The sequence below is a fragment of the Mus musculus genome, chromosome 13, assembly GCF_000001635.26.
Source record: "Mus musculus strain C57BL/6J chromosome 13, GRCm38.p6 C57BL/6J".
In the NCBI taxonomy this organism is placed as follows: Eukaryota; Metazoa; Chordata; class Mammalia; order Rodentia; family Muridae; genus Mus; species Mus musculus.
Window position 1 is genome coordinate 47,234,189 of NC_000079.6, and position 22,374 is coordinate 47,256,562.

At 45.5% G+C, this 22,374-nt stretch overlaps 1 protein-coding gene and 1 long non-coding RNA gene across 4 annotated transcripts in view; one reads left to right on the forward strand and one right to left on the reverse strand.

Moving 5' to 3' along the window:
* Rnf144b (ring finger protein 144B) overlaps positions 1 to 13,803 on the forward strand; it is a 125,272-nt gene extending 111,469 nt beyond the window's left edge. For both annotated transcript variants that reach the window (NM_146042.4, NM_001170643.1), the window contains exons 5-8: positions 3,215 to 3,413; positions 5,529 to 5,673; positions 8,676 to 8,765; positions 10,173 to 13,803. In NM_146042.4, coding sequence (NP_666154.3) covers positions 3,215 to 3,413; positions 5,529 to 5,673; positions 8,676 to 8,765; positions 10,173 to 10,313 — 575 coding nt within the window. In that variant the 3' untranslated portion in view covers positions 10,314 to 13,803. The remainder of the gene's footprint in view (positions 1 to 3,214; positions 3,414 to 5,528; positions 5,674 to 8,675; positions 8,766 to 10,172) is intronic.
* Gm52039 lies at positions 1,484 to 3,377 on the reverse strand. 2 transcript variants are annotated; one of them, XR_003950578.1, is made up of 3 exons: positions 3,193 to 3,377; positions 2,082 to 3,106; positions 1,484 to 1,717 (listed from the first exon to the last, which is right to left on the reverse strand). It is a non-coding gene; the product is annotated as a predicted gene, 52039 (long non-coding RNA). The 2 variants fall into 2 exon arrangements; XR_003950577.1 differs by having other exon boundaries at positions 2,982 to 3,106; positions 3,193 to 3,271.
* Positions 13,804 to 22,374: the final 8,571 nt, after the last annotated feature.

A 22,374-nucleotide genomic window follows, 5' to 3' on the forward strand; every position in this document is an offset into this window, starting at 1 on the left:
GGTTATGAACAACCATGAGAACAAGGCTAATGTGTGTTCAGTGTCAGATGGTTCTCCAAAGCTTATCGGCCTCAAAGTTTGTCTCTAGTAATTCTTACCAAATTAGTAATTAGCCTGTTGAAAGACCAGAAAGTGTGCTTTCATGCTACGGGGCCTTTGCTGGGAAGAATACTGGAGGCTAGAAGAACCACTTACTTAAATGTCCTCTGTACCTTCCAACCCAGAGGCACCAAAACCCTTTTTCTTTCATTCAAAAACATCTTTCATTTGCATCTGTTAGAGACCTGGGTATGGCCCTTGGATTGTAAGAGATAAAACTCTTTAGTCCCCTTATTCCCTCGGGTGTTCCACTCTTCCTTACCCGCTATGGCACGGGTAGGATGACCTAGGAAGTAAAAACCAAGTGATGGTTATTGACCGCAGAGTTCTAGGTGTAGCAGCTTGTTTTTATATTAGAGAAAAGGTCGCCTGTCTGAGTGACACCTCACTCCCGAGTGGTGGGGGGTTACAAGTGTGAGCCACTATGCCCAACTTCCGGAAATAATTTAGGAACCAATTAAAAAAGTTACACAAGTGGTGTCTGTGCCTTCGAAAAAAAATCACGTGGAACAGTGAGGTAGATGGCTCAGTGGGTAAGGGAACGTCCTGTCCTACCATGCCCAAAGAGCTCAGTGCCTAGGTCTCGCTCGCGCTGTGGAAGTAGAGGATCAGCTTCTACACGGTGCCCTCTGAGAAAGCATGCCGCCGCATGGGCATGATCCCAGTACACAGTAGATAAGTGTAACTTTAAAATCCATATTAACAATAAAGAAAACCTGTGCCTTTTCACCCAACCCTTGACCTTCATCCGGGGCAAGCTGTTACCTTCAGCAGCCTTCCGGAAGCAGTCAAAATATGCCTCTATATACATAGTTTTATAAATACGACTCATTTATACTATTCTGTAATCTTGTCTTTCCGTTGAATACATCTATTATTATTTTATAAATTTACCATATATTTCTGAAAAATATAAGCAATGCTCAACTATATGAATATATATTATCTGTCTGCGCAACTACATTAAAGAATCTCATATATGTGACTTAGTATGTTAACTTTTTAAAAAAGAATATGCATTTGTGTCGTGGTGTACAAGTTTTCTACAGAATGGCATATGTTTTTATTTACAGTTGGATTGCACATCTTCCATGTGCTGTACGTAGGTAAAACTATTATTGTAGGAAAATCTTCTAAGGTCACATGTGTCGAGGCCCTTTAATCCTCTCAGTAAAGTCTGCCCTGTGGGAGAAGCAATCCTACAGTCCGGTTACTTACTCGCTGTTACTGGAAGCAGCCTTATCAGTTAATACGCTTTCAGTGACAAGGAATGGGATGTCTGAAAATAACTTGAACAACCAGGACATCTTCCTACTATCATGTACGCGAAGCCCATGGGTAGGCTGTGGTGATGGCTTTGACTGATCTAGCCACTCAAATTTTTAAATGGCTTAGCTTTTCCTGAGAGTCCCCAGATCCTTGTGCCTGTCCCAGTGCCTTAACTTCACATACCTGTGGACAAAAGGAGGCAGACGGATGGCACTGGGGACCAGGCCTTGTCCTAGAAGCCCTGTGGTAAGGTAAGGTCTCTCCTTATCGTCCTGTTGGTTGGAGTCATATCCCACGCCAAACCTCCACTGCAGGAAGTCTGGGAATGCACAGCTCTAGAATATCCAGGCTGTCAAGGCAGACATGTTTTGATAAGATTCAAGGAGATTGAGACAAGGGAACTGGGAGGATTGACTAGAGTGGCCAGTTTTGTTTTTAGGTGGAGCTAAAATATCTGTCTCCTAGTATCTCTACTTTTGATCATATTTAAGCTCTGGAAGCCATCCTTGAAGAATAAGACTGGGGTCTTGCTCAGTATAGGGCTACTACTCCCTAGGACATGTCTCTTCCCCATACCAAACCAAAGCAAGTTATCAGTCAAACGAAGAAAAGCCTCAGACATGACTCGTAATGAATGAAGTAGGAGCATGCACCGTGCGGCATCTCAGTCTGAATGGGACCTATCTGACGGCAGTCTGTTAAGGGCGTACTACCTAGTGGGAAGGCTGAAATCCCTGTTTTCCTGTGGCTCAGATTCCTTCCTGGTGTCTGTGTTGGACTGTGGGCAGCAACTGCACTCGGTTCTAATTCATCAGAATCCAGAACTGCTCCTGCATTGATCATTTCTAGTTCCGTTGTACCACTTTGGATGCCTGAAACAACTTGTGGATAGAAACACGTCACAACTTCTCCCGGGATTACAACTGATTAGAGCATTATAACAGATTGACATTAGCCTCAGAGGGTTTAAGAAAGGAACATCATGAGTAAGGAATTTGTAAAATACATCCATTCAGAGAAAGCAAGGCTCCCCTCTGATGCTCTCATTTGTCTCCTTATAAGGCATAGTACATGAAGAAAAAAAATGGAATATTTTATTGAGCAAGAAATGGGAAAACTAAGAGAGACATAAATACTTAAAAAGGTGGCTGGCTGTCCACCTGCCAATCTTTCCTTTCCTCCTGTGTGCTACGTGGTTCTAGCCACTGTCACACAAATGGCTATCATTGTTGTGCTCTGTGAACATCTCTGTTTCAAGAGCTTGTGAGCCCTTCATATCTTGTTCACTGGTAAGACAGCAAACTACTTAAATCTGACCTTCTAGCTAAGCCATACTGGACACTGTTTAATCCTGCAGCAAAATCCCCCACAGTATGAACTATACCTCCGAGCTCAGGCACCATATTCTCATATGTAGAATACCTTTGTTCTCTTGCTTTGACCCTCTTCACGTCAACCTTTCTCCCAAGATGTTACCTAGTTTATCACTGAAGAAGTAAGATTTTTTTTTTTTTGCCCATTTTGAGCACTCAAAGGCAAGTTGTAGTTTTTGGTTAAAGTCCATACCTTACCTATTCATAAAGGCAGTGGTGACCTGCTCTCTTGGTTCCTACCTTGAGAATGTGGCAGCGATGACCTTATGCTCTGGACAGTAGATAACAGGCTTGGACCCATCAGGAAGACTGTCAATCATGGAAATGGCCACTCCCTTGCTGCTATTATTGCCATACTTGTTGGTCTATTAAACAAACAAACAAACAAAACCAGATAAACGGAGAGGGGAGGGGAGAAACTTTAATGCTCGGATTGGAGAAAGCCCCTCACCGTTTCCTCCTTTATGTTTCAGAGGTTCACATGGACCCCCTCCGGACATGGTGTCCTGTTGCAGACTGCCAGACCGTGTGCCATATTTCAGCCGGAGACCCAGGCCAGCCAGTGTTGGTGGAGTGCCCTTCTTGCCACCTGAAATTCTGCTCATGTTGCAAGGATGCTTGGCACGAGGAGTCTTCCTGTAGAGACAGCCAGTCGGCGATGCCAGAGCATGGGTAAGGGAGGAGGTGTGTCTGGGGCTGTTCCCAGTGTTCTTTTCAAACCCAGCATAAGCTGCTGTGAGAAGAAATTAGATGACTCTTAGACATTTACTGTAGAAATGCCTCAAGAAGAACGAGTAAGGTGGCCACAGGCACCAACCAGTACAGGATGTCTGAAAGGGATTCTAGCTCTTTATCCTAAGGGCACCTTCCAGATCATGGTGAGTCCATTCCCTTGGGGTAGAGAGGCATCAAGTTCTGTAGTTCCCATATGTATGTATGTGTGTATGTGTGTATGTATGTATGTATGTACATATATACATATATATATATATATATGTGTGTGTGTGTGTGTGTGTGTATATATATATATATATATATATTTGCTAAGAAGCCATGTTCAATGTACATGGTGTAGCCCATTCTTCCTGTTTAGAAAATAAGACGGCTGTGATCTTATCCCATTAAATGGCCTGTTCATTAGAGTATGCCGACCCCACAGAGTGCACAGACATATACACCGTCTTCCCAAATGCTTAGAAAACACAGGGAGATTCTCCCCTAATGCTTTATGCTATGAGAACTTGGCACCAGGGCTGAGATCTCGTTACAGGTGGAGAAGCAATTCAACCGCCGGGTGCCGTCTTGTATGGAAGGTTTTTATGGTGGCAGCCAGGAGCAGAGCTGGAGACCTTCGCGTTGGGTCCCATACTTTGCTGGAGGCTGTTCTGCACGAGCAAGAACAAAACAATCAGTATTCCCCCGCCAGTTGGCTTACTCACCCGGTGCCCTCAGAGCATGCAGAACTGGTCTTCAGGAACAATCACGCTGCCTGGCTATGGTGCCGTGCCTGGGTATCAGACGGAGCACAGAAAAAAAAGGAGTCTGTTCCACGCGCTGCCATGCGCCGTCCCCGTCAGATTTAAGGCAGGCCCTTCCATAGTGGTTAGCCCCAAGAGCTGGTTTAAGGGGCTCAGGAAAAGGGTAATCTGAGTTCTGATACTGTTCTTGGCATCCAAGCGGGCTCACGTAAGACATTCAGCCTCTTATGAGCCTGCATCCCCACTGGGAAAAGGGCATTAAATATTTTACTATATTGACTCTGTGTGTGTGTGTGTGTGTGTGTGTGTGTGTGTGTGTGTTTGTGTGTGTGTGTGTACATGTGTAGATAGACTGTGCTGTAAGTCATATGTAGATCTCAGAGGAAAACTTGTGAGAGTTTTTGGTTGGTTTTGTTTTGCTTTGCTTTGCTTTGCTTTGCTTTGCTTTGCTTTGCTTTGCTTTGCTTTGCTTTGCTTTGCTTTGCTTTGCTTTGCTTTGCTTTGCTTTGCTTTGCTTTGCTTTGCTTTGCTTTGCTTTGTTTTTTCCTTTCTCTACCTGGGTCCCAGGGGTTGAACTCAGATCAACAGGCTTGGCAGCAAGTCCCTTTACCTGCTGAGCCATCTCACCAGCCCAGAGGAGAATATTAAATCAGAAATAATGTCTCACTATGTAAGGATATCCCCAGCACCTCATCTGACCTAGATTTGTCCACATTTTGTAAACAGGGATGCTTCTGTGTGCTGGGTGGTGATTTTGATACCCAGTCACTGGTGTATAGTGGGGTACTCTGACTCCCTCCTATCCTGACTTGAACCACTTGGCTCTGTGTCCCTTTCTGCTGTGGTCACACACGGGCCTCTTCATCAACTTGGAGGAGGTCTTTCCAGTCATTGTTGGCATCTCTTTGAGTGTTGGATCTCTAGCTAAACCCCAGCCCTTACCCTTACTTAGCCATGCCGTCGTTACCTATACTGCATCTCATTTGGATCCTGAGCTGGCGTTTTCTCACAGTCTAGCTCCCTCTATGTACTTCTTATTTAGAGGCTGTGTGATTAGGGATGAAGTATTAATTTGGCAAAGCACTAAAAGCAGCCAGCTGTAGAAAGTGTAATTATATAATTCATTAGGAGCCAAAATAAATAAATTCCTTCTTATTGGGCTTTCTGAACAACTAATAATCCATGTCTCCCACACCTTTGGAAGTGAGTTAAACATGACAAACTGAGAGATTTCCTAACTAGCCACCCAACAGCCCTGGCCATCGCGCAGGTGACCCTGACTGAACACGTCTCATCTGTTTTGTCCTAGGGCTCTCTTTGGAACGGATGCGGACGCCCCCATCAAGCAGTGCCCGGTTTGCCGCATTTACATTGAGCGCAACGAAGGCTGCGCCCAGATGATGTGCAAGAACTGCAAGCACACATTTTGCTGGTACTGTCTGCAGAACCTGGACGTGAGTTCTCCATGGAAGGGGCTTGTCATTACCTTTGCTGTGTCTGTGCCACTGTCTGAGCCAGCCGCACAGTCCTTCCCTTTAGCAATGGGGCCTCTTACTATCCTGCAAAAGGAATTTTTTTTTTTGAGATTCCCTGAGCCCAACTTGTCCTTCCTAACCTCCCTGTCCTTCTTCTCCCCTCCCTGTTTCTCTGACCTCTGCTCACTTCCTCCTCCCCTTTGTTTTTGTTGGTTTCATGGGCCTTGGACTCAATCATTGTGAGCGCTAGTCGAGCACCTTGCTGCCGAGTCACAGCCCATCCCCGTTGCTACTTCAGACACCATGAAACCTCTGTGTGTCGTCATAGCTTTCAGACATATTTTTGTCTGAAATGTTTTTGGGACATTTTTGTGCTCTAGAGGAAATTATCTCTATTGTGTAAATAGCTGTCTAAGTGTTTGCTTTATACCGTTGTAACAAATGGTCACAAACGTTCTGGCTTAAAACAGCAGAGAATTAGTGTCTATGTCGTACCTTAGCAGCCTGATGTGATATATATATATAACTGGATCATGATCCTGACAGGGCTGGAGTGCTGCTGTCTGAAGATGCTGGATGAGAATCCATGTCTTTGCTCCTCTGTCTCCTAGAGATGGGGTTGCTTGCGTAGCTAGGCTCATCACGTCTCTCTGATCTCCTCGTGGTCCTCATTCCCGCTGACCACAGGCAGGATGCATTTCCTCTCGATAAAGAACCATGAAATGAGATGGGAGCCATTGCAACCACCAAGGGTAACCTCCCCCACGTCCAGGTCCTTCACATAGTGACATATGCAGACAGTTACTGGAGACTCCGCCACGTGTGTCTCCAAGGGGGCATTCTGCCTATTGCGATCAGAAAGGCTGTTCTGGTGGCTGGCGTGACAGGGAAGCCCTGCTGCCTTGCCACTTACTACTAGATCCTGACGCCTGTCTGTTGCTTAGTCTCCTTCTCCACCCAAGAGTGTGTCTTCCCAAATTCTGCCAAAGTGAACAGTGATCTCAGCTGTGGGACGGTGGGTAACAAGGGTGTCCTCCAGTCTCAGTCTTTTAAAGTTTGAGGTGGCACAAGCTGTTTACGGATACCCCTGTCTGAAGCTATAATGTGTGTTCATATTGGTGTAAGACCTCAGTCACGCTCGTCTTCGGTAGGGTTTCTATTGCTGTGATGGAACACCACAGACATTCGGAGAGGGAGGAAAGGGTTTATTCAGCTTACTCTCCCACATCATCAGGCGAAGTCAGGGCAGGAATTCACGAGAGACAGGGATCTGGAGCCAGGAGCTGATGCAGAAGCCATGGCAGGGCGCTGCTTACTGACTGGCTTGCTCCTCATGGCTTGCTCAGCCTGCTTTCTTATAGAATGCAGGACTGCCACCCCAACGGTGGCACCATCAAGGGCCGGTCCTTCCCATGATCAATCACTAATTAAGGAAGTACCCGCACAGGCTTACCTACTGCCAGATTCTGTATAGGCATATTCTCAGATGAGGGCATTGGCTTGTGGGGCAGTGTCACCTCGGGCTTTTCCACCTGCACCCCAGTTCCTAAATAAACACCCCAGGGGCTTATTTATGTATGAATAAAGTAAGCTTGGGCTGGCAGCTTACCAACCCATTTATTCTATTCTATGTCTGCCACACGGCTAGTTACCACTCCTCAGTGTCATACATCAGACTTCCTCAGAGTCCAGGGCAAATCTTCCTGCGCCTGACTAACTAACTCCCAGAGTTCCTATCTCTTCACTGGAAACCCCACCTTCTGCTTCCCACCTTTTGCTAGCAGGCCATCAATTTTTTGTTGACAGGTGATGCTTCCACACAGCACACAAGGGAGTCTCTCTACAGGGCCGTGTTCTATGCCACATGGTATTGATGTGTTTGTAGGAAGGTTGAGAACCTGGGACAGAGAAAGGGGGATTGTTTTTCTAAAGCCCAAGCCTGAGACAGCCCCAAACGGAGACTGAGTGTGCTGGGCATTGTGTTTGCGCCTGGCTTCATGTTCAGCCATGCAGTGTCAGAGGCCAAGATGGAGCCTCAGGGACTTGTCACCTTCAGTTGTCTTCTCTCTTCCGTGTGATCTCAACTTCTCTTGTACGCCTTTGCCATTTCGTTCTGTCTGTCGTGTGCTGTTTCCAGGTGGAGCCGGTCTCTTCTCAAGCTGACCAGTCGTCCTCTCCCTGATTACTCTCCCTCTTCTTCACAAGCCAAGCTTCCATTGAACCCAGTTGCCTCTCGCTGTTGATATCCGCCTTCCTCCAGTTAGCACTGGGCACTCAAGTGACCATGCGGCCATATCCTGACCGTATACTTCCCAATATCCCAAGATTTTGATATCTTGGCCAGCTGCCATTTCTCCTAGCTCCTCTGACCTCACCTTTCTGGCTGTCCCTCAGTGTCTTTTCCAGACTCCTTGTCTGTTCGTGTCTTCCCTGAACAAATCTGCTCCTCAGTCCACTTTTCTTCTACACAAGCTTATTCAGTTCTGTGATACTCGCCCCACCCCCATTTTATGTAAACTGATATTCAGGCCCCTCCTTCGAAGACCAGGTATAAGTAATGATCTGCCTCTGGGTGTGTTGTTTGGATGTCAAGTTCAGCACGTCCATCTTTACCCACAAGTCCATCTCTGGGTTATTTCTTTTCTTTCTCCTCAGTAGTTTTCCTATAATTCCTGTTCCTGCTTCCTCATTTAGTGTATTACTCTCTTTCTACCTCGTGACTGGCTTCCCCTGTCAGTCGCTGGCATTGGTCACACCAGGCTTGCTCCTGACTTATGGTTCTCCCATTCCATTGCACACCTCTGCCGGAGCTCACCGTCCCTTACCTGCCTGAGATGGTGGAGCAGGTCATTCCTTGTTCTTTTGCCCCTGTCAGGATTCCTAGAGGAAGTCACTGATAGCATCAGGCGAACTGCACACTTGATGCTCACCTCTCCACCCTACATTGTGTGATGACTGAAACTCCTCTCTTTGTTTTTCAGAATGACATATTCCTCAGGCACTATGACAAAGGGCCATGCAGGAATAAGCTCGGCCACTCGAGGGCATCGGTAATGTGGAACCGAACACAGGTAGGCTCCACCTTAAGGGAACGTGAGATTCATTGGACTTGGGATGGCTTTCCTTGCTTTCCCATGCCCTCCTGGGAGGTTCTGGGAGGAGGAGGAGGAGAGAGAGAACAATGGAGCTGTGGCCTGAAGTTAAGTCAAGAGCACAATTGTTGAGGGACAGAGGCACCAGAGAGCAGAACGTTAGGGTGACCAGCCAAAGAACATACCCCTGTTCTTTGCTCTTGCAAAACATGGGAGGAGTTTCCTACAAGCAGTTAGAGCATATTAAGCATCAAAGCAGAGTCTCCAATGCTGTGGGCTCCTGCAGGGCCTCAGATCCCTCAGTACATGCCATTGTGTGTTTATGTGGCAGGTTCAAAGAGAATCGTGGTTTGTTTTTTAATAGTGTTTTGTGTTTATCAAAGGCTACGCTTCCTTTGAAGAAACCAATGCTCACATCCTAACGATGATCATTATTAATGCCCCTGTGAGACTGTTGAGGAAGCCCCAATAGAGAACGAGCCAACAGCCACAGCTCAGAGTTTAGAGTTTATGGTTCAGCTTGTGTTAACATTTGGTTTGCTCTCACCCTCGATGTAGTCCTTTGTAGTTTGTGTCCAGCGATGTCATTGCTAAAATTGCCTGAGACAGTATCCTAGCCATTCACCTAACAGATTATCATAGCCTGGGTGACTGAAACAGCTGAGATGATTCATCCTTGTCCTGGCTGCTGGCAGTCTGAGGACCAGGTATCAGCGTGGGCAGGGTCTGCGAATGGGTCCTTGTGTTGGTTGCTTGTCTCAGGACTTAGAGAAGCAGGGGCATAATTTGGCTCATGGTTTGAAGGGATACAGTCTGTCCTGACCGCGAGGGCATGGCAGAGTTCATGGTGGTAGGAACTTGAGGTCGGGACTCCTCATGTCTCAGCAGAACAGGAGTCAGGGAGAGAGGATAGGATAGCATTGGTCTGCCTTTCTTCTTTTTAAAATTTTGTTATTCAGTCAGTCCAATGCCCAGCTTATGGAACATCATCACGAGTCTTCCCTCCCCAGTTAGCCCTGCCTGGAAATGTCCCCCTCCACGCAGAGGTGTGCCTCTTAGATGACTCTGAATCCAGAACAGTTGGCCGTGAAGGTTACACTCACAGCATTCTTCCCAGTTCATAGATGACAGCTTTCTCACCGTGTTCTCCCATGCTAGAAAGCTAAGAATGGAGGCAAGCTCTTGGGCTCCCAAGTGTCACCAGGGTCTCACAGTGTCACCCAGGGCTCCCCACTCCAAGTGCCATCGCACTGAGTATTAGGGTTTCGACAGGCATGGCAGGGTGGGCACAGCATCCAGACTGTAGAGGCTGTTGTTACACTTGGGGGAATGTATACATCTCAGATGACATACCTGCTGACATAGGGTTTTCTCTTCAATTTCCAGGTAGTGGGGATCCTTGTGGGATTAGGTGTCATTGCCTTGGTGACCTCACCCTTGCTGCTCCTGGCCTCTCCCTGTATAATCTGCTGTGTCTGCAAGTCCTGTCGCGGCAAGAAGAAAAAGCATGATCCATCCACAACCTAAAGTCACCTGCGCAGACATCCGGGTCACATGAGACAGCACATTGGTAAAAGCCCCACTTAGCAGCCTTGCCTCCTTCTCCTTGCCAAACTTTGGAAGTGCCTCTGCCCAGACTTTGAACCTACCTGAAAGCATTCGGTGTTGGAAAAGGCCACGCACCGGGGCATGAGTGTGCCTGTGTATCAAGAAGCAGCCCCACAGTCCGGACTGTGTCTGTGGAGCAGGTTGGGAACTTTGCTTTAGCCTGGGAGACTCTAAAACATCACCATCTTACCCTCCAAAGGATCCCACCAGGCTGCTCATCTTCCATCCAAACCAAGGAGCCTGGGTGAATACTCACTGTAGTCATGGCGGTATTGCCGCACTTGGCAGCATTGCAAACTGAGCAAACGTCTGTGTTGGTTCCACTGCCACAAGACACATGGCAGAGGCCCAGAGCCGGAGGGAAGGATGATACTGCATAATAACACGTTCTGTGAGCAGTGGAGCCGCTGCTTATCTCAGGAGCTGACACACTGACTGGCATGCCTATGCTGGCTACCGCGTGTGCACTTCTTAGCGTTTCCACAGTGACTTGGCAGAAACATAGCAGCTCTCTCCCCGTGTGATCTCATCTCCAGGCAGGAGAAACTGCCGTTCAGAGGGAGTTGTCCCTTCCCAGGAAGAGGTTGTAACTTGTAAGGCAACATGGCCTCATTCAGTGTCTGTTGTTTGGCAGATGTTATTCTTCTAAGGTGAACCAGTGTTCACCGCTCACAGTCAGCCAGCAGCTGTGGTCTCTAAAAAGCGTTTTCTACGGGATGAAAGGGGAAAGCTCCAAAGCTTTCCTTGTAGACAGCAGGGTCCTTTCTTGGGCTCTGTGGTCATATTCCCAACAGATCAGGAGTTGGACCAGACAGTGTGCATCAACAGTAGACACTGTAGTCCATTCACACATATAGAGCCCATGTGACTCCAGCTGGGCACATGTGTAGATATTTAATGGATAACACAAAATAAGATTATTTTAAAAGACCTTTTCCCTTTCTAGGACTAAAATGATATATTTATCAGCATAAGAGGGGTTTTTTTTTGGGGGGGGTTGGTTTTATTTACTTAGTACACATGTGAATTTTTGTTATAAAGTTCCTAACTTACTCAAGAGGGTAGACTCAAAAGTCTTTTACAACAACCCCTAGTGCGGTTTTATGCCTCTGTAAAGTGATATTCAGGTTATTTACATACTTTCAGACACAATGTAGAGCAGCTCTTCACTCAGCCTAATTTAGTCTTGGTCTCCCAGGAGCTGTCCAGACAATCTGAGTACTTTCTGTGCTCTCAAGAATTTCGTGTGACAACAAGCAATCGGATGGAAACAGTTCAGGTGTCTTCAGTTGCTGGGATTTGTGTCACCTCAGTGTGATACATCCTGCCTGTTATACAATTAATCAGCAAATAGGTTTTGAAAAGATGAGCATATTTTTCCTCTAGCAGTATACAGTTGCCATTAGCAAAGCAGCCCGGTGCTTCATAAGAACTGTGTGTGTTCCACGTTAACAGAGACCTCTCCTGGAAGCCGGGGAGAGTATTCAGGGCCTGTTCTGTTTCCCCCGGTAACTAGGTGACTAGATTGTTAAACTGCTGCTATTTTAGATCTGTTATCAAAGACCTGTTATCATCAGCCTTGCCTCTGCAGTGCAATGTATCCCTAAGTGGAGATGTCTATATGCAAGGGATCACATGTGCGGTGGAATGTATCCTAAGTGGGCATGTATGTATTCAGGGGATCACATGTGCGGTGGAATGTATCCTAAGTGGGCATGTATATATTCAGGGGATCACATGTGTACATTAGCATCTGATGTCTGTACAGAACATTCCCTGGCCACGTGCTTTTTTTAGTCACAGTTTGTATAAAACATAGAACTCTAGAAAACTTCTGAATGGCAACCAGCCCAAATCCTTTCAATCATTTATTAGAAAATCTTCCATATAAAGTGGCTCCGTCTTCTGGTGAATGTCTTCAGTTACAGCAGGAAAAACAAACCTCTCTTTTGAAAGGGTATTTCATATTAGTCTGAATATAAATGACATCTGAGTGGCGGACCTGCACACATAGTCACCTTCCTCCCTTGAGGCGAGGGGCATTTGTCACAGCTCAGGGGATTACAGGAGCTCAACTGAAATTGGATTTCTCTGCACGGATGTCAACAGTGACACCAAGCACCACCCTCAGTAAATTTTCCAGGCCTGCCTGGTTCTAAGTGGGGCCGATTTCATGTAACCTGAAATGCTGTTATCTCCGAAGTAGAAGCTGCTGTGAGTGGATTTAGAGTAAAGACGGAGGCAAATGCCTGGGCGATTTCCCCGGCGAAACTGAGGGAAATCGCCTTCTCAGAGATTTTTTATAAAAGCATTTGTTTTGAATTTATTTTTCAGCTTGGGGCGGCGGGTGGGGGGGGGGGTTGTTTGTCAAACTGATTTTACATAACTGGATTTTTTTTTTAATGTTGCAAAGTGCCTGAATAATGGTGTCTTTTTCATCATATAGCAAAATGTGTGTGAGAGAGTGTGTCAGAATCTACTTTGGTAGATGGAACCCAAGTGTCTGTAGCTCTGGCTCATCGCAGGGCGCAATACCAGCCCAACTGACTTTGTTTACAAAGATACAAGGTGGCAACTGTGCCGGGAAAGGCCGGTGTCCTGGTGTCCTCGTTTTGGGTAATTAGCCCCTGACGGCTTTACTTACCTGTCCCTCAGCTTCCTCCTCCTGCTTCAGGAAGGGTTCCTATAGCAAGCGTTTGGCTGTGACAAAGCCCACCAGGTTCACACCTGGGTGTAACAACCCACCTTCCAGAAATCTCACTGGATGCAAAGGTACAGCTTCCAGAGCCTGCCGCTGGGGTTCTCCTCTTAGAACAAGTTAGAGAAGAGAGGAAGAAAGCCATTATGAAAGCAAATGTTAGATAGCGTCTTAGCCACCCTGTTTGTTCACAGTGTGGGTATTTGTTCTGGACTTGAAATCTGTACTTTGAAAGTGGCCTTTGGAAAGCAAATAAGTCGGCTTGGATTTTCTTGTTGTCTGCAGCACAAAATAATCTTCCCCGTCCAAGTGGAAAATTCTCATTGATTTTTTTTTTTTTTTGGATGTACAAAACTGTTTCTTGGAACGCCAAATTTCCTCTTTGAAATGACTCAATAACTAAGTGTGTGCTGCTTTCGCCTCCTGCGCCCACTGCTCCTGAACAACCTATCTCTCTGTCGGTGAAGAGATGCCTTTGTGGATGTGAACATCTGGCTGTGAGACCACAGGAATGCCTTAGAGGAATGGCACTTTGTAAAGCTGTCTGAATTGATATCTACAGGCTATCACACCTCCTGTTGGTTCACGATCCAGGAAGTTTTGTTGTGTGCTTACTTAAATTTACTGTCGCATTATATAGATTTCCAAGTCTTTGGGAAGAAAATTAACTGTTTTAGTCTCTTTAGCCCCAATAAATGTGAGCAGGAAACCAAACGTGTTAGCCTTTGTTCTGTACAGAGTTCGGTTTTAGTCTCTAAGAAACAACTAAATCACTCTGAAACCCCAGGCTCGGGATTTACGAATACAACCCAAATTTACGTGTTGGTAGTGATTCTTGGTATCACGTTTCTTGAAGAAACAGAAGTGCAATGCTGAGTGCAGACTTCATCCTTCTGTGTGGGGTGGTCCACGTCAGCACCACACAGGGGTTGACCATCACCCAGAGGCACGATCAGCAGTGACATATCTTTGGCCATTCTAAACAACCACCCCACAAAACACAGCTTTGTGTCAAAGGAGAGCTCAGGAGAAACGAGGCATAGACTGAGCACTAAGATCAGTCCTAACCTTCATAAAATCTCTTAGAAGGCTACGTTTGCTTGTTATGAGTTTTAAAGAAACGAATTCCAGGAGAGCAGTATCTTCTGACCATCACCTTGCCATTAGTATTCAAGGCAGGACTCCCCTGTGGCCGAGGGCCAGAACTTGGGCAACAGCTGGGTCTTGTGTCTCTGCGGGTCTGAAGGCTCGCTTTCTTGTACTGGTGTTGCCTTTTTGCTAAGTGTTATATTCCCCTTACAGTAACACCCTGACATTTGCAATCAACTGACTATTTAAAATTCATTTTGTAATTCAGTTTGGGGTGTGGGGGGAGCAGAGAGACCATGTAAAACATTTGGGGTTATAGTTTCTTAATTTTTTAAATCATCTCCTAGAATGTCAGCATTATTGAATTTCCAAAGTGTGCTTGCTGTTTGCTAAGCTTCCATTTGCATTTCCAAAGAAACACTGAATGAACTGTTTCACCCAGCACCAAGTTTAATCAGTGCCCTAACCAGCAAATGTGCTGCAATGTAAATTATGCACCCAGTGAATCTACAGAAGAATTACAATTAGGTTTTTCTGCAATTCGGTTATCTTCTCTTGCTAGATAGTAAATCCATTTTATCGTTAGGTCCAACTCTAGATTATGAGAAAGAAATGGTGTTCCTTATAATCATTATAACTTTGAGGAATTATAATTTTTCTTATTTTTACATAAAGGAAAGAACTTTGAGAACCTTCCCATGAGATGATCCATATTCCATTTCTAGAACAAGCAGTGGGACTCAAGGCTCAGACATTGAATGGCAACCAGAAAAAGAACACAAGCTCTCCTGAAAGGATTCCAGTGCACTCTCCAGGCCCGACTGCCAAATCTATGAGTCTAAGAGGAGACGCACACTCTTAATTATCTGTTTCAATGGAGGCATAGGTTTTATCTATGTACTTATATAGGTGCATATGTATATATGTATATATATATATATATATATATGTGCTTACATATGTACTTTATATATTACTCATGTACATGACCTTGTTATTTCTGTACTAAAGTCTCTGGCCTTCTCCAGATGAGCCTCAGGGATAAGGGGATGAGGGGTGGGCTTGATCTCACAGATACCATCAACTCTGGGAATGTTGTCACACATGGAATTTTTGACTATAACTGCAAATATATATATCCAGCCCACCCCTCATCCCGTCATTAGAACCAATCCCCAACAGTGGTTCTCAATTTTCTCAATTGATCCTCAGTTTTGCTCTTGTCCCCCAGGCTGTAACCAGGTTTATTGCAATAGAATTCTGCACATTGCTTATCAATTTTAGTACCTTAACATCGAGCCAAAACATTCACAGCCATGCACCGGCAGAAGCAAAAACTATTATTCCTCATCCCCTCTGTGCATGGCAGCTTGTCTCTCCTGAGTTGACAACAGCCAGAGTTGATAAGCTGTGCTCACTAAGGTCTGTGAGCAGTCACAGACTGTTTCACATTCATCCTGAGCAAACATTAGAGTGACTTAAATTCAAACACAGTACATCGGGAAGAAACATCTTCCCCCAAAAGTCACAAATTAAAACATAGCATTTCATGGAATTTACTACCAAATGCTATGAAAACCACCTTCACCCAAGCGCACTCTCTCTTCTCTCTCTCTCTCTCTCTCTCTCTCCACCTGGTGAGCCAACTGATGGCTTTGGGCATGGTGGTGGCTCTCTTGTGTGGATAGCACACAGATGAGTTTCGTCAAACAAACCCACCGGATAGTCTTCCTAGCCTCCCGAAGCACACCAGCAGCTTCACTCTGGCTGTCTGGGCGATCTCTCTCACTGACCTCTGGAAAGGCAGCTTTGGGATGAGCTCGTTCTGATTAGTCTCTTAACAGTCATGGCTGCAGGCCTGTCATGGTGAAATTCTTTGTTTCTCCTTGAAACTTCTCCTTCCCTTCTGCCCTGTTTTCCCACCATTATCTTAAGGGCAGTCTGGTTGGTTCCAGCTATTCCTTCCACCCAAAGGAACAAGAACAATGCTTCCCCAAGAACCGCAAAACTGCTCTGTGCCCCCCACTTTGTAGTTGTATAATTTTTTATTTGTATAATTAAAGTCAGACCAGGCACTTGATGAAGAAGCTAAGTCCATCTTCTAGCTCTGTGTTGGCTGGCATGATTCAAGGCTATGTATCTTCTTTTAGTGATTGGAGTGCATGGGGGGGGGGGTGGCTGACATGAATACTATCACATACATTCAAATAAATATTAGGTTTCCTTGAGGTGAATTATAAAACTGATTATTGATTAGCTTGAATTTACCATTTGAACCCAAGCCAATTTGTTTAAGAGCAAACAAACTTTTAAAGTCCACCCAGAGGCCCTAGCATCAGTGTGGCTTGTTCAGAGTTCCAGCCTGGAGTTGGGACTTTGACACAACAGGGACAATGGATCCTGGGATCCTGGAAGAGGGCTGGGAAATACGGTGTCACAATATGTTTGTCTTCTCTGCCCTCTGCCAACCCCAGGAGGTGTAGGATGAGGACAGATGACCCTACCTGCAATCAGAAGGCTTCAGGTCCAGCTTGGCTCTACTCCTAACTGCTGCTATGATGTGGGGGTAACTGTTCATTACACAGTGTCATTAGGTCAGGTCAGGAGGACTGGCTGAAATCCTCAATGTCAGGGTGCTTCCAAGTCAGTGGTTCTCAACCTGTGGATCGTGCAGGGGTCACCTAAGACCATCTGCGTATCAGATATTTACATTCTGAATCATATCAGTAGCAAAACTACCGTTTTGAAGTAGTAGCAAAAATAATTTTATGGTTGGGGGTCATCAGAACATGAGGAACTGAAGTCAGGGGTAGCAGAGTTAGGAAGGCTGAGAAGCACTCTTCTAATTGGAGTTGGTTAGAGAGGTAGGAAGGGCGAGAGCCACAAGGCATTGCTCACATTGCTGTATGGTGGAGAATGTTGAACTAGTGTTGTGTAACAGTTTCCTCTGAGATTAAAACTTTCCATTCTGCAGTGAGGCTCCTTAAGCAGGAAGTCATATACTTTACATAGCTGTGGATGAGGGCAGGCAGATGAATGGTATTGGGGACCAGGTCTTGTCCTAGAAGCCCTGTGTTAGGTCTCTCTTCCCATTGGTTGGAATCACATCTCATTCCAAGCCTTCACTGCAAGAAGTCTGGGAAAGTACAGCCCAAGACTATCCAGACTGTCCCAGCAGACATGTTTTGATAAGATTCAAGGGGACTGAGAGAGGCAACTGGGAGAATTGGCTAGAGTGGCCAGTTTTGTTTTGTGGTAGAGCTAAATCTGTCTCCTAATATCTCTACTTTTGGTCATATTTAAGCTCCAAAAGCCATCCTTGAAGAATAAGACGGGGGCATAACTCAGTACAGGGCTACTGCCCAGGATATGTCTCCAAGCTGTGAAACTGAGAAAAGGCCCAGACACTACTTCTAACGAAGGAAGAGCAAACGTGGATCACATGATAACCTCTCAGCCACCAATGGGACATATGTATATTACTGTGCCAGAAGGAGCCATGTGGGCTGCTGGCAGAGCATTATCACCAATGTTCCTGCTTGGCTATGAATCTTGAATGTTCAAATACCAACATGCCAGACAAGACATGCTTGTTTGTACAACGTCTTGGCTTGGCTATTGTGGGTAAGACCAGCAGCCTTCCAGTCAGATTTAAAACTGTCTTCACAAGATGGAGTTTGGGGTTGGTACTGTAAGCCAGGACAAAAACCTGTGGCTTGGGAGGTCATAGGTCCCAATGGGAAAGCAGCTCCTATCGTTTTAACCCATGGATGTAATGCATCTGCCAAACTGACACTCATAGGCCATATAGATCACTGTTGTCAGCCGCAACTCATAACCCTGGTGAAGCTCCCAAACAAGGAATGGTTTCTTAACCATAGGTATATGTCTGTAGTCACCGCCTCCAAGGCTTGTGGATCATTGAGGATGAGGAGACCGAAAAAAGGTAAGAGGTGGAGTGTTTCATAACAATTTCCTCCAAGACTGAAGCCTTCCACCCTGCAGGGAAGCTCTGTGAGCAGGAAGGTAGACAACTCAAAGGTGCTTCAGGAAGTCCCTGAACCTGACCAGGTTCACTTAGGCTCCTCCCTGCCAAAGGAAAGCAATAAAAGCTGAGAACCCAACAAAAACCGAGAGTCCTGAGAATAGCAGAACAGGACTGTGAAGGAGATTGAGTTTAGACCAGCTTCCTCAAAGATGCAGAAACCAGCTGAGCTACCTGGAAGAGGTTTAGAGCAGCCAAGGCATCCAGAAAGGCCACTCTCCATTCTGCTGAGCCATCTGCAGGCTGTGCAGTATGTTACAAGTTCCCAGCTTCGTGAGCTCTCGCCCTTGCTGGAGTGGGCTTTGGTGATGCAGTTGTCTTTGAGTCATTTCTGCTCCTGTAAGTGACCCCTCGACCATATTCCTGTAAGAATCTCCAGTAAAACTCCACCAAGTTGGACTTTGATGGTATCCATACGTTAGTCAATTGGGGGTTCCCTATCTGGGGTGAGTAAACGTGTATCTTCCCAGGAAAAGTTTTGTCATACAACAGCCAGGCATGGTCTTAAGAGGAGTCACCCAGATGATGTTGGGTGTTGTTAGTTCCGAAACGCATTTAATGCTTCTGTTTGCAAGCAGATAGAACTTCCTCTGCTCATGCCTTGTCTTCATAGTTTAAAAAGAAAAGTTTTCATAAATATTTACCAAATATAATAATGTTCTGTTCGGTTGCAACATGACAGATAGGTTAAAAGAAAAATACATGATTTAAGTCATCCTAATGATTTGGGGTTTGGGGGTGGTGATACAGGGTCTCTGTTGTGTAGTCCAAGCTATCCTAAAATTTTCTTAGTGACCAAAAATGACCTTGAACTTATGATCTTCCAAGTGTTAGAAGGTGTTACAAGTTGTTTACCAACATGCTGTGCTGGGGATTGAACCCAGGGCTTCATGCATGTTAGGCAAGCAACTATAACACATTTCCAGTGCCCTCAAACCAATGATTTTTGCTGGGGGGGAAATTAGATTTAAAAAAAAAAAAGCAAGCAAGCAGCAGCAACAACAACAAATATCCCCCAAAACTAAACCAAAACAAAAATATAACCCCCCCCCACTTGCCTTTATATGGTAACTTTCATTATGTTTGGTTTTGTTTGGAATTGCTGTGCCTTCCATCAGGTTTTTGTTATTGTTATTTGTATGAAGATAGGGTCTCGTGTAGCCCAGGTTGACCCCTGAGCTCACAATTTTCTTCCTGCTTTATTTAGCTTCTTGTGTGCTGGGATCATGGGCACGCAGTGCTACGCTGAGTCTAAACCGTGCTGGAGCCTGAACTGGCTTTCTGAGTGCCAGACAAGGATTTTTACAAGGTAAGACACATCCCCAGCCCTCCACGGTGCCTTTAAAACATTTTCTTTTACTCTTCATAGTATTTCAGAAAGTAGTGATCAACATGGCCAGCATTACAGATTGAAGATGAGGGTTTTGGGGTAAGTGGTGTAGCCCAGGGGCTTCCCATCCGTGAGTGGAGAAGCTGAAACCTCAGTTCATATTATGCATGCGCCGCCCTGTGGCCTCTCATTATTATTTATTTAAGTTTTAAGTTTTGTAGCTGGAGTAGAAGACAGGGAGAGAGTCAGCAGGACAGGCACATCTACTCAGACACAAAGAAATTTCTGTTCAGGCTCAAATAAAAAAAATGTCACCTTCGAAAGCAGAACACAAAATTACTCTGGCTTTCAAAACCAGTAAATTAAGAAAAAAAAAAGTCAATTAAACCCTCAAAATGCTTTCAAAAACATTTTAGGTTTCGAACTAAAACTGTGCCTCTTATTCCTTACAGTGTTTGAAAGCATAATGAGCTGTTCTTGCCAATGATGGTTCCCATGTGTGGGAAAACATCTCTATTTAGACTTCTAAATATCAGAGTAATTTTGAGAGCACTCATACTAAACTCCATTCCTAGAATTTCCACCCGGTGCCACAAACATGTATTAACCAAGGGCGCCTAAAATTTGGAAGAAACGCTTCAGAGTTAATCTCTGTTACCCATGGTGATGAAAACAGAAGTGAGTATCAAGTGCATCAATAAAAATGACAGGGGAGATGGTTATGTTTTTCTGCCATATTTCTCTTAGAATCCATAGAGTCATTCTTAGACATTGTCACACAAATGTCCTCTCCTGGTATAAGAATTTGAACTCACTGCCAAGGACCAGCCTTGTCTTGGGGAGGGGTTCTAAGGAAGTGGTGTTTGAGTGGGGTGAAGGTATGACTCAAAGTCAAACCGTGGGTAGAAGCTGAAGGCCTGGGTTCTGCTCATTAGAGAGAGAGATAGCTCACTCTCGAGGCAGCTCTCTCTTGCAATTCCAAAGACTCCCTGGATAGCTCATCTCTTGCAAGTCAAAAGCTCAGACTTTTATTTACAGATCAATCCTATCATTACCCCAGGTTCCCTTTGGATTAACTTGAAGAATTAGCATTCCATGACCCCCAACCCCTTGACTCTCAGAGACATCAAGCATGTGATGGTTTGTATATGCTTGGCCCAGGGAGTAGCACTGTTGGAGTAGGTGTGTCACTGTGGGCGTGGGCTTTCAGACCCTCATCTTAGCTGCCTGGGAGCCAGTGTTCCACTAGCAGCCTTCAGGTGAAGATGTAGAACTCGCAGCTCCTCCTGCACCACACCTGCCTGGATGTTTCTATGTTCCCACCTTGATGGTAATGGACTGAACCTCTGAACCTGTAAGCCAGCCTCAATTGAATGTTGTCTTGCCTTGGTCATGGTGGCTGTTCACGGCAGTAAAGCCCTAACTAAAACAAAGCACTTTTTTTTTCTCAAACACTGCAAATGAATTCAGAGATCGGTCTATCTTTGTAAGCACAGATAATAAGCTAGCTGGGTGGAATCTTGCTCTGAGATTACCATTCCTACCATGCCTGAGCCTAACCTAGCTCTTCTCCAGGCTGACCTTGAACTCAGGAATCTGCCTGCCTTTATAACTCACCTCTAGAGAGAAGAGATGACCTGGAAGTGTTGTTCAAAATCACCTTTGAGGGCCAGACACATATTTGACAGTTTAAATAAATGATATTTATTTCATTTTAAAATACTACTGCTTTGTTTGCTTAGTTGGTTTTCTTTCTTCCTTCCTTCCTTCCTCCCCTTCCTACCTTCCTACCTTCCTACCTTCCTTCCTTCCTTCCTTCCTTCCTTCCTTCCTTCCTTCCTACCTTCCTACCTTCCTTCCCTCCCTTCCTCCCTCCCTCCCTCCCTCCCTCCCTCCCTCCTTCCTTTCTTCCCTCCCTCCCTCCTTCCCTCCTTCCTTCCTTCCTTCCCTCCCTCCTTCCCTCCCTCCCTCCCTCCTTCCCTCCTTCCCTCCTTCCTTCCTTCCTTCCTTCCTTCCTTCCTTCCTTCCTTCCTTCCTTCTTCCCTCCCTCCCTCCCTCCCTCCCTCCCTCCCTCCCTCCTTCCTTCCTTCCTTCCTTCCTTCCTTTCTTGAGGTTGACCTTTGTCATTATTATGTGTGTGCTTGTATGATGTATATGTGTGGTTGCCTGCACCATAGCATGCATGATAAGGTGAGAGGACAACTTTGCAGAGCCTGTTCTCCTCTTCCAGGTTTTGTGGGTTTGAACTCAGTTCATCAGGCTTATTTGGGAAGCATCTTTACCCACATGCTAAGCCAGTGGTTCTCAATCTGTGGGTCAAGACCCCTTTACAACCTTCACAGGGCTCACGTATCAGACATTTAGAATTCATAGCAGTAGCAAAATTATATTACGAAGCAGCAATAAAATAGTTTTATGGTTGGGTTCACCGCATGAAGAACTTCATTAGAGGGTCACAGCCATTAGGGAGGTTGAGAACCACTGCACCTGAGCTGTCTCACTGGCCTCTGTCATCTGTTCCTTTGAGGTCATTGAAACAGAGTTTTGCTACGTAGTCCCAGTGGACTTAAGATGCACTTTGGAAATCAGGTTATCCTAGAATGTATAAGCCTCCTGCCTCTGCCTTGCAAGTGATAGGATTACAAACATGTGTCACTAAACCTGCTTTAAATTTTTATCATTTTAAAAATTCACTTGTAAATGCCACATTATTATTATTACTACTACTACTATTGGTTTTTCGAGACAGGGTTTCTCTGTATAGCGCTGGCTGTCCTGGAATTCACTCTGTAGACGAAGCTGGTCTTGAACTCAGAAA